At 35.1% G+C, this 13,205-nt stretch overlaps 1 protein-coding gene across 4 annotated transcripts in view; it reads right to left on the bottom strand.

The window, feature by feature from the left end:
- Positions 1-13,205, bottom strand: part of BBS9 (Bardet-Biedl syndrome 9) — a 287,548-nt gene that overhangs the window by 132,284 nt on the left and 142,059 nt on the right. For all 4 annotated transcript variants that reach the window (XM_039715217.1, XM_039715218.1, XM_039715219.1 and 1 more), the window contains exon 21: positions 10,907-11,129. In XM_039715217.1, coding sequence (XP_039571151.1) covers positions 10,907-11,129 — 223 coding nt within the window. The remainder of the gene's footprint in view (positions 1-10,906; positions 11,130-13,205) is intronic.

Raw genomic sequence — 13,205 nt, forward strand, 5'->3', positions numbered from 1 at the left:
TAGAGCTTTATTATCATACAGTTATGAATTTTAAAAACAAGCTTCCAGTACAGAGATTGTCATGGTTAGACTAAGACCCAAGGCAATTTCAGTTTCAAATGTTAAAGTCACCCTTTTACCTACAGTTAAAAGACCTTTAAAACTAATTTTTTTATTTCAAAAAAGCACTGGGAACTTTCCTGTATGCAACTCAAAACCAGCTGTACTTTGCAAGTAAAAACTTTCCAAGTGCCTGGCTCTCTGCAGATTTTTGGCAAATCTGTTTGAAAAATTGAAAAGTGGGGTCCTGAGCCAAAGCTTACTGAAGTCTATGGAAAAACTCCCACAGATTTCATCAGGATTTGGATTAGGCTCTGAAAAAGTCTGAAGTAATTGAAAAATCAGTTCTGCATGTATAAAATATGAAATTTTCACTAGGTTTAGATTTATTGGACTCCTTTATGGTAATGTGGAAGAGCAAATACACTGTAAATGGTGTTAGTGATGTACATATAGTTTTACACTGTTAATTCACCACAGAGTTCCATACTCGTACATGTTACTTACACTGCCTACATAACAGAAATTATTAAATCAATCCCACAAATACCAACACCTTCATTTTAAAGTGACCTGAATATTAAGAAAAAAATAGCATTAATACTTTTATTGTTCAAGTGGGTTTTTAATTTTTTTTTAACTGAAGACCAAACATTCACTTAATTATTTTAAATGAAGATTAAACAGACCTTCAAAAGCTGTAAGACAAATTCAGTGACAACATATATTTTAAAAAAAATTATGCAAATAACTATCTCATTCTGGTCACACCTGCTTAGGGCAGTTTATAATAATGTAACACTAGCAATTTCAGCTAAGGTGTAGCTAATTTTTGGCAGCATAAGACAATTAGGTTTACTCAACCGAAATGTGCCAAAAAAACAAAAATAGCAAATGCAAAATAAATGGATTGTGGTACCTGAAATAATGGTCACAACATCTGATGTGTAAGCAGTGGCATCTCTGCTGACTGAAGGATGCTACTCCCAGTCAGAAGAAACTGAGTAAGTCATTATATTTGACATATCTTGCTTCATTCATCTGTATCATCTCTCCGCTTATAACTATTTGCGGATGGATAATTTACCATGGTTGTGCTTAGGAAAGGTAGACAACCCCTGTAATTTTTGGGTGGTCTTGTCCAGATAGGGATTGCAAAGGAAAAGTAATGTCATGCAAACTGCAGAGCTAACTATGGTCTTCAAATGCCTGTAGCTCATGTACAAATACCAGTGCACTTCATCATGTAAGCTGTTCTCAGAGGCTGTTCTTCAAATATCACAGGAAACAAAAGCTTAGAGGAACCAAGAAATCTGGTAAGTGGAAATCCAAAGACTAATTGGACATACAAAACTGAATCTTCATTAATATCATATTTTAAATAAAATTATTATGCTATATTATTAAAGGTTGGCTTTAATTTTATTAAATGACAATATTTGCAGCCTCTCAAAATAACTACCCAGGTTTTAGCTTTACTTTTTTTTACTTGCTATTATTGAATCTTCTGAAGTGGAAGGTCAGAGACTGTACACTTTTCTCCATTAGCAATACTTTTTTCATAGTTTTGAACAATTACCTTATTAATGCAGATTTTAGGAGTTTATTGTTGCTTGTGGTCTCTGAAGGTTTCAAACAACATAGAAAATAAAGTCCAGTGACAAGCAGGATCATTAGGGGAAATTTTTTCAACTGACAATTATTTTTACCAAAAGCTTACCTCAACATTATGAATCATTTGTGACCACTTATACCTAAGTAGGACATATTAAAATTTAATTTCTACGCAAAGAGCCAGCAATAGAATCGTGCACACCAAGGCACTAATGTGTTGATCCCAACTGTACTTAGTTGAGGCAAGTTGGAATTGCAATACTGCCAACTAAATTTCATAGTACCACAAATGAATGAATCCCAAATCTCAAGAGGGATTTCTTTTTTATTCATTATGCATGACATTTTCCTCTTTAAATTATTCATTTTTTAAAAAATGTTATTGCTTTAGCCTTCTTAACCTTTGTACTCCTTTCCCCTGTGGTTTTTGCCAGCTGTAATATCAATTGAGGAGGGGAGATGTTCTAAACAATATAATAAAAACCTTTTCACAACCCTACTAAAAAATGTGTCTTGTTACTCTTCCATCATATTTTTCCCCTTTTCACAACACTGGAACTTGGATTGCCCTGAGGAAAAAAAAAAAAGCTTATATTTTCTATCAGTGCTTTAATTTCAATTTAAAAAAAAATATTCAAATGCTTTACCATTATTTATAAAATCCCTGAAAATTAACCACTTGGGGAAATATCGTTTGAGTCCTGCAGGGTGATGAAAGTTGACCAAGTGAATTAAAATTAAAATTAAAGACCACCTCAGACATTGTTCCCTACTTTCTTCCCATGTCTGACATTCAGAGTTCCTGTTTTCAGTGCACTCACCTGAACCAAGCTAAATGATGTAAGGAACAGGCTGCAATGTGTTGTTAGGCTCACCACAATCTCTCAATCTGTGTTTTAATAGTAAAACACTTTTTAAAAAGAGCATGTAGGAGCTATGACAGGACTGCAAGGCATATTTGAGCTCTGTTTATACACAGGTATTACTGTATGACCTTGGGAACATCACTTATCTCCTGCATAGTTCAATTTTCCTTTCCACATAAATAAATGACCAAAGTTACTAAAACAATAGAAATAAAAGTTTTAAAGAGCTAAGGAAGTTAAAATGGAAAGAAATTACAAAGAGTAAAGATCCACATCAGAAAGCCAAGCAATCAAGTTTCTGGCTCCACTAAACTGTTCTTAAGCTTTTCTTCAGGAACCACAAAAACTCATTGCTGTAAGCTCTCCCAGAATTCTCCCTAATGACTTGCTACTCCCCTTCCTTTTCACTGCATCAGCTTTATGGGACAAGGGACATATTTTAGTCTCAATAATAGAACCCAAACAATTAGCTTAAAATGTTTGATATATCACTATTTACTTATTTCTAGGCTTTTATATCAAGGTAGAACTGCCCATTGTGCACAGCTGATAATATTCTGAAGAAATATTTTCAACACAAAAAACTAGAAGTTGAATTAAAGCTGCAGCATTGCATCATGATTGCATCACATTCCATTATATACTATACCATATCTCACTGTTAGCTCAAACACAATTTAACAGGAGCATATGACAAGGCCGAGGGCTGCAAGAGTCAGAGCAATGTCTTTGCTCTTATCATTCTTTTGTGATTATCATTGCAATTAGATGGAGAGAAGAAAGTTATGCTTAAACTGGCACAACAGTTCAGCCATGCAGAGCTTCACAAATTGGACACAGAAGCACACAATGATTGCACTGTTTATGGATTTAGTCTCTGTTACGCCTTTGTCAAACCTTGTAAAAATCTCCCTGCCTGAGAGATTCAGACTGGTACCACAGGATTTTCCCTGCAGTTACTGCTTTGGGGGCCCCAGATTGACAGCTGACCAGGAAAAGATCTTCCTATCCTTTTGTTGGCACCTCTCCCTGTCCGACTCATTTACTCCCTTGGGTGGCTAGTGATGGGGGTACTTGCTCCAGCTACCACAGTGAAGAGATTCTCCATGGAGTTGCATGGATATCAAAGGGCATATGTTGGAGATGGAAACCAGTGAAGCCAAATGCAGAGAGGAGAAACACAGAAACAATTCAGGAAAACCAGAGGGGGCAAAAAAGTGAGTGGTAGCCTTACTAGAAGGAAGAACTAACAGGAGAAGACAGTAGATATTTTACCAAATTTATGTTTACCTTAAGGCAGTATGAAAAAGATGGGAATTTCAAAAAGACTTATACAGTGATGATAGGTCTGTTTTGGTTTCAATACAAGCAGTACACAACTTTTCAATGTGCAAATACACATTAACTTTCAAAACAGGTAAATACAAGTTTTGAGCACTTAAGAAAATGAAGAATAATGAATGCAATACTTCAGTAATACATGGCTAAACTTCATATACATATATTAAATAAATTTAGCCAGCAAATGTAAAAAAGTCTTACTGTCTATTTAAATGAGGAGTTCAGTTTTCTATTATACATTAAAAAAATATTTTTTCACTGACTGTAAACAACCCACTTCCCAGGGAAATCCATAAAGTTATTCAATTGATCAACCTGTATGATTTTAAGTAAGTTAGAAAAGATGAGTTAGAGTTTGCCTTACAACAATTTAAGTCACTTAATGTCAATTTAATATTTAAGGGCCTGTGCCGAGAAATCTGTAGGAATTAATTGACACATTATAATGTGCTTTGGGTAGTAAAAGTCTTCAGGTACATTTAAGGAAAAAGTCCTTAGTAAAGTGATTTTCATTGAGAAATAAGCACTATTACTAAGGTTTAGATTTCCTGAATTCAAAGATATTTACCAATGTCCTTTAGACACTTTTGTAAATGCTACTTGAATGGAAGCAGATAAGGAAGAGTGGATGCAGGTGAGAGGTACTATGATAAAGATGGGGAAAATGCTGAATCTAATTTGGTCAATGACCACCAGTTTCATCAGTCAGCCCTGACCAGTGCTCAGGTCTACAAAATCCTTTCAAGTACTTTCACAACCTTTGTGAATATTCTTCCTTATAAAGATTTATTAAGCAGTCCTAAAAATCTTTCTGAATACCCAATATGTTAAATCTAAAATAAGAAAAAAAACTAAAAACATCATTTTAAGGGTTACTAAAGGAAAAAACTAAAAAAGTAGTTCAAAATTTTATTCCTACAGAAAATATATGGAAAATATCTCAAGTGAGCATCACACTTCATTATGGACTACAGTCTTGTGCAGAAATAAACAGCACTGGACTTGTGTCACATCAGTGAGAAACAACCCATCTTTTTATCCACTTCTTTGCACCCCCATGAGGGGCTACATAAAACTGACAATGCATCATGGTCTCAAGCTCACAATACATAAGTTACAGGAAAAGATCTCAAACCATGTTCTGCCAGCCTCATATGATTTTATAAGTATCTGCTGGTGGTTCCAAAGCATTGTCTGGGCCTCAGGGCCAACTTCTGTACCTGTGCCTTCTTCAGGCTACTTGAAATTCAAACTACACCAATACATAAGTTAGAAGAAAAGATCTCAAACCATGCTCTGCCAGCCTCATACGATTTTTATAAGTATCTGTTGGTGGTTCCAAAGCATTCTCTGGGCCTCAGGGCCAACTTCTGTATCTGTGCCTTCTTCAGGCTACTTGAAATTCAAACTACACGATTCTAATTTCTCCAGGGGAAAAAAAAGTTATTGTAATTGCTACCAAGATAGCATTACAAACACAGACCAGAACCTGTGTGAGTGCAAATGGAAGCCACTACATTTTTCAAAATATTCTGAATTTAAGTCTCTTAAAGCTGGAAGAACTTGACTTTATACTGCATGTTCTCTTCCACTAATGAGCAATTAAGAATTCATAACTAAGGGTGTAAGAGAGGAATTTGCAACTACAAAAATCCTATTTCTTCAGATCAAACTATTACTAGTCTTTCTTCAGATACACTCAGTGTCTTAAGAACTTGCAGCAATATTTATGTCTAATTCTCATATATAAATTAATATTACTCTCCCAGGATCTCAAATCCACATGTTTTTCCAATTAGTACTAACATTCTCCCCAAGTTTAATAGCATGTAAACAGAGAGTTCCTTAAGGAATATGACACATTCTGTTTCATCCCAGTTTTCTAGTGAAGAAAACAGCTTTCAAAGGAGCAGTATTCCCTCATAAATACCACCACAAGATTTTGAAAACAGGTTTTTATAAGCTTATGCAAGGAAAAGAAACCCTAGAAAAATCTGTCTTCTAAAGTATGAATATAGAATCTGGGTGCATATATATACTTCATGTGGTAAGGGACATTGCCTTTAAAGCTTGCATTTACCCATTCATAGAATGGCAGAACCATTATTATACAAAATAACATTATAATCAACCTCATAAATTAAGAAACTATTAAAACAAAGTATCTAGTCAAGTAAACACTATCATGCTGATTCTGTATAAATACAGAATGGGAAACATCTGGTTAGGAAACAAATTTGTAGAAAAGGGTCTTGAATTTGAGATAGGGCTGAGTACAGTACAATATACTTCCTGCACAAACTAAAGGATAAGTACTCCATTTCAGAAAACAAAGAATAAGATTGAAAATCATTCATAGAAAAAATGCTAGTATTTTGTCACAATTAGTGTAAAAGAAAAGTTACTGGAGGAATGTACTAAAAACATTCCAAAGTTTTAAACAATTAAAGAACATCATTAACTGCCAGCTCCACTTTCGATATTCACAATACAACACTGATTTGCAGGAAAAACCATGTATATCAAACATTATGAAAACCTTCCAACACAGACACTAAGCTACTATAACAGCTATCAAGGTATCGTTCAAGGTGTTTATGAGTTCAGATGAACTCTGTCATTGATGTCCTGAATCCCTTAACCCCTTTGTAACACAAAGGGAAAAACTAGATGGGCATTCATCTTGCCTTCTACCTCTAACTTTTATATAACTTTCAAATATTACACTTCCACAAAGTTTTTACCCTATTTCATGGATGAAAAATATTCTTCCTTTTCCTTATAATTTCAGTTCTAAGGATTCAGCCATCTGGGAAGGTGACTGTCTTTGGCATTCCACAGATTCCAGTGATGGAGATCAGTAATTGAGTTTCTGGTTAAATAATAATTTTTTCTACTGCTCTAGCTACACTTAACTATGTGAGTAAATCATGATAAAGCACAGTACAATGATCTCCTAATGAAGCCAAGAGATGATAAAATACTGAAGTCAAGTTAAAAAACAAGTTAGAAGAAAAAGGATGGTCTAACAAAACATAAAAGTCCTTATTTAAATTTTAAAATCCATGCTTGAACAAAGCCTTGAACTGATACAGGCACTATTTGCACATCACATCAGGAACTATTATAGGAAAAGTAGGATAGCATTCTAATGAAAGATTGATGGAGCTTCCCAAAATATGGGTGAAGCAATATTATAAACAGACCTCCAATCAGACTGACATCTAAACAAGTCTTCAAACATCCACACTTAATACTTATCAAGATTTTAAAAGTAATCCTGTACAGCACACAGATATTATAAGAGACCATTAAAAGCTACAGAATTAACTCACTGCAGGTCACCAGGATTTATGCTATAAATTCTCACACCCATTAAACTCAATACACGACAATGTGGGTGGTCTACAGCACCTTTCCAAGCACTTCCCTGGCACTGACCCACACTTTGGGTTGGCACCACGCCCTTAACCCCTCACTGTTCCTCTCATCCAGCCATTTATGCATTGCCAAAGGCAACACAGTACACGATATAGCCTGACGTGGTTTACAGCTATAATCATATTTAGCCAATGATTCTGATTAAATTTTAATCACCCATATAAGAACATCTCACATACTGGAAAACTATCATGTCCCTCCTGAAATTTCTCTATTTTTCCCTCAGAAGAAACAAAACTGAACTTTATTCAATTTGTCTAGGTTTTCCTTAAATTGTGCTCCTCTTGAATCCTACTCAAGAAGAATAGAAAGAAATAATCATATCTCCTCATTAAAAGTCATATGACTACAACCCAAAGTTGAAATTCACCTTTAGTGGAAACATATTTCTGTCTTTTATTCAGTTGATGGTCCCATATAACCACACGAGCCTATCCTATGGCAATAGTGCTTATGGAATTATTTCTCAAATTTTAGTTTGTCAGATTCTTACTTGCTAGAGTCCTTGGCACTTGTTTCAACAGAAAATCCTAAGAACTTTATATCTTCCTCTAATTTATCAAGATCAGCATTATAGCTCTCTCAATACACCTCAAACTATTGCAAGCTTGTTGCAAAGCCACAATTTTAACACTCATGCCCATATCCCATCACTGAAGCTATTAAAGAAAATAGTGAACAAAACCAGACCCAGGAGAGACCATGGTCTACCTCTAACATATACTCTAGGATTAACTACAAATACTGACAACTACTTTTGAAGGCATCTTTCAAATAGTTGCACACTTCAAGATAATCATCAGCTTTTCAATGCAGCTTCAGGCAATTTCTCTAGATTTCACGGTGCACCATCTTGAACATATTAAATATAACTTCTAGAAATTGAGCCTATTGCTACAGTGCTGCAATGCTAGAAGGGTCCTTAGCACTTTAAAAGAATTTTTTAAAAGTTGGTTGCTATGGTAAAAGGGGTTTTCATCATTAAGCAAAAGAATGGGCTTAAGAAAAAGTGGCACTGAACAAAATCCTCAGCTGGTTACTCTACTGAATAATTATGGGACTGTCTTTGGCTTGGCTTGGAACTTAAACATCCTGAAGAACTTGCCCCTACATTATCATCCACTACTGCACCATAAAGCCTCAGATACAAATACAATTCTCAGTCTCCCTCTCCACATATGGTTCAACCTCGTTCTCCTCTACCTATTCCAGTTCATCTTTTAAGGGACGGGAAAAGGAGTTTCTCTATTTTCTAGGTATTATTAAAGAGCTCTTGACTCAACAGCACAGGTATTTTGTATATTGGTTTCCCCTTATAAGGCACCATTCTCAATTTCTTCCATGTGTAGAGAAAACAGGTGCTTTTAGCTGGACTCAAGAGTGAGTCAATTTTTTTTTTATTCTCCCCACTAACAGAACTGTTTTCGTATTGAGGAGTGGTCTTCAGCACAGGAATTCATTTATTTTAGGTAAATCTAGCCAGGCAGATGAATTCCAGGAATGTACCTGGAGCACCCCAACTGCTAATGAAGAGCCAGTACAGGCACAGAGCTAGTTCTGAAACACAGACAAGACACAAATCATGTTGCCAGCCTCAACTCCTTCTGCCTGCAGACCTGCTTCTAAGACACCACATTACTTGCCAAGCTAGAGATGACCAGAGAAAACCTGAATAGGTGACAAGACAAACATGTTTAAAAAGTGTCAGTAAAACCTTTATTCTCAAAAAGAATAAAGAAGTTTTTCCAAGTTTTCTCAGGTTGTTCAAAGACAAACACAGAGAGTTTCAAATCACATAGCATATCCTGCTGGAGGGTAACTACTCAAATACCATTTGACAGAAGTATTTATTTCTAATGAGCATCTCATTAATTAAGATAACATTTTTTAGTTTCGACCTCTTTCAAAAATTATATCCTTTGAACAGTTAATGAGTAAATGCAAAGTCTGTCAAAAGCAGTATTTCTTTTAATTGGTTTATAATATTTACAAATTTTACTCCTTTCCTAACAGGATCATAATCTAATCGCAGAGTTCCTTGAACTCAATAACACTAGTGAACTGAATAGGAAGAAGTGAATTTCCTTATTAAATCAATTCACCTTATTAGCTTAGGCAGAAAAAGTTGAACTGCAACTATTCACACCTTTTCAAAATTCTTAAAAGGAAAAGCAATGGTCATATTATCAAAGTTCAACAATTTAAACACCCTTCACACATATTTTAGTGTTGCAAAGAAATACTAGCAGAAATTTGTAAAGCCAATATGACACTTACTCTGCCTCACTTCGTTACTTCACACGATTATGAGTCTGGTTCCAGAGATGGCAACAGTGTAACACTAACGTAAATTAATACATGTTTAGAGAATTTCTACCACTGCATAGTCTGCAGCTGTTTTACCAGCTCATTTATAGTGGCACATGCAAAAGAAGGCTGCACATAACAAGGACTTTTGAGTTGTTGAAACATTGTACAGACCATTCATATTATAATAAACAAGAATTTAATTAATCTTCATAATGTAAGAAAGCAAAATACTGATAATCAAGATACTGCCCTAACACAACGCCAATCTTTACCAAAAACAATATCCATGAAGCCAACAAAATCAACTCCCAGTTTTAAGCATGATGTCTATATAAAATACAAACTTTTCCTTACATATGCGAAGACTGCTGAAGGAGAAGGAAGTCGCTGAGGTTAAAGACCAGAGTGATATTAGGGTTTAGGACACTATACAGCTGAACAAACAGCCGATCCAGATTTGGAGCAGTAAGATGGGGGAAAAAACACCTGTTTCCAAGTCACCAAGAGTATCTGATGTTTATTAAGAGTCTATCTCACTGGAGAAAAACAGCAGGAAGAAAATGTCTTGCAAGAGTACAAAGATGCTAAGCTTCAGACTCCACAGAAAAAGTATAACTTTGCTCCCACTATAACTAAAAAGTAAGAATACAGAAAAGAATAATAATATCATTTCCTTTAAAAATAATAATTCCATGACATTAATGTAAATTATTGTGAAATCTTGCCCACATTCTTATTCTAGATGGGAAATATTACTCAACACATACTCAAATTAGTTTCATCTTCAATTTCATGCTTTCTGTGAGATATCACCCAGACAACTAGTACTTTCTAAAGTTGCAGCTTTTTTTATTTAATGCTATCACTACTTCATGATTTATCATATGGATATGACATAAAGCCATTAATACAAATATATTAATTTATCAAGAAAACAGGACTTCTTTTTCCATCACATTAGAAACATACACATGCACTCATCCAATTGATAAGTACAAAGAAATAAGTGATAAGAATTTTCAGCATAACAATGACCATCTGTATTTCATTCGCTGCATTACTGTGCATATTGTGTAAGAGCAACAATAAGTGTGGAATAAAATGAGAAAAAAACTTCAGAATTCAAATTATCTTATTACCTAAGTCATTCTACTTGTCAGTGACAACCAGCAGTGTTTGGTTTCCACAATCAATGGAAAACAAACTACCAATAAAATAAAACATGCAAAATTTTTAGTTTTAATATGCAAATAAATACTTTGGATTCTGAGCATTCATGAACTTCATGTCTTTACCTGGCATGACAGCAGCTTGCTGAGTGGCTGAGTCTGTACTTAATGAAAGGCGACCACCTTTGGCCAATCTATCACAGAAGAGGGTGATGTTTTTCTTCAGTCTGCTGGTATCTTTGGGCATGGACAATTGGCTGCTGAGAGTCAGGGCCTGCTCCTTGGAGCTCTTTGACAAACAAGTTTTTAATAAGTAAGAGACTGCAGCATCCACAGTTTCTTCCCAACCCTGCATTAGAGAAAAGGAAATTAAATAAAATTAGGTGAACTGCAATATTATATAGCATATTAAAAATAAGGTAACAAATCATGGACTGAGAATTTTCAAACTATACTGGTACACAAAATATGGTTTGGGGGTTAATGAGCATCATGAAAACCCAACTTCAACTTGTACAAGCAAAAGTTGAAAAAATAAACTTGTTCCAATATTGAGGTCATCAGAGAAATCTAATTTCATTAACAACAATGTATGGACAGTATGTGATAGAACACCTAAACTAAGTCATTGCATTAATAACTGAAAACTAGAAGTTCCTGGTTATGACATTTGAAATTAAGAACAGAATGGAGATGTAAATAAAAGCATAATATGTAGTATAGAATATTAGGATGAGGAGACATTAAGGCCAGGAATAAAATATGTATCCAATTATACATTCCTTGGAATCACAAAGATTTGCATAATATGCCAATAGCAGAGAACATCATGACTGTAACACAAAGGTACACATATTCAGTACCCATTTGTCAGATCAATTAACCATAAGTTAGGAGCACATGCTGTGATGAACAGGGATTTTGATTTCAGCAGAATGTCAAGCTGTAAATATTTATGAAAAGACCACCTTAGTAATCACTTCCAGTTAAAACAAATACCACTCACTAAAAGCAAGTGTCTTTTCAATAAGCACCTTGAATAGCACATTTAGAAGTTAGCTTTAAGTCTGTAGTCTGTACTGTGGCTTTACACGAACAAATCAAAGGCATTCCTTTAAGTACGAATTCTGGATAGAAGTCTTACTTTTTGTGACAAGGTTATTAGGTTAATGCATAAAATCTAATATACTATATCTATCTCATTTTTGCAGTATGACATGCAGATTGACTCCTCTTGACGTATTCTGGAATTAAATTACACTCTGATGAGCCTATGTGATTAATTCACAACATCTATAATTAATGAATTTCAAGACAGTCACAAATCTTTCTCATATCTTTTCATGATGATCTTACAGAGCTTGGATAGAGTCAGCAACTAATATAAAAGGCTTTGTGGCCTGCTAACTTCATGACTCATAACATCTCTTAGTATTCAGCCACCTGTAAGCAAGTTCTCTGTTATGTGCTGCCCACATGAACAGGAAAGTAGATTTAACCACTGTAGTATTGGTGTCTGCTCTCTCAATGCTCCTGATTGGCTGTGACTTATTTTGGAAAGTTTAGTGACTTTAGAAGTTCTGACATGACAATCTGGGATCATCCAGCTCCCAGCTCTACTTCCTGCTAAACTAGCAGCAGGTAACACCAAGCTTGCTCTTTATGAGGAGATTACTCAAAAAAGAATACTCGGGTATCCAGTTGTAGCTAATACAAACTCAGAATCTTCTAGTTTTTAAGCTCTTTCTCATAATGTGTTCTACTTGATTGCAAACACTAAGCTGAACAGCAAAATTGCCTACAAATACAAATTTCCCTGACTCTGTAAGAGTAATGTTTGAAAGAATGACAATGTCAACTCTGCCATAGCCCACTGAGCAAATAAGGCTTATGGATTTCTTCAGTTAAACTCATCACAGCTTTTGTGAAGGACACAACTTTTATCACAGAAAATTAAAGGCCACCTTCCTGGTCTTGTTACCTTCCTAAGAACAGATCCAGGGCCAATGCCTACTAATGGTCAAGTACACCAGTGAGACCACACAGTCATAGGCACTTCATCCTTGTCCAAACGTTCTCTTTACTGAGTGTCCTGGAAATGTAATGATTGTGTGTAACATATTTACATTTTGTAGAGGAACAGGATCACCTAGTGAGGTTAGTCAACATTTGCCTGACTTCAGAAAAACAACATTAACCTATTATCTGGATTTGTCCCCCATAAAAAAAAATCCATAAACTAGAACAAAAACTACATCAATCAGAAAAATCTACCAATCAATCAATCAATGCTGTAGTAGCTTAATATTTTTCAAATATTCTAGAAAGAGTCCCTTAGAATGCAATGCATCCACTGACCTGTGATGGTGACAGGAAATCATCCATTCTGCAGCCAATTTAAAGAGGTTAATGAGCTGGTAAATGC

This window comes from Passer montanus, unplaced genomic scaffold (genome assembly GCF_014805655.1).
Source record: "Passer montanus isolate IOZ18808 unplaced genomic scaffold, ASM1480565v1 scaffold32, whole genome shotgun sequence".
Lineage (NCBI taxonomy): Eukaryota > Metazoa > Chordata > Aves > Passeriformes > Passeridae > Passer > Passer montanus.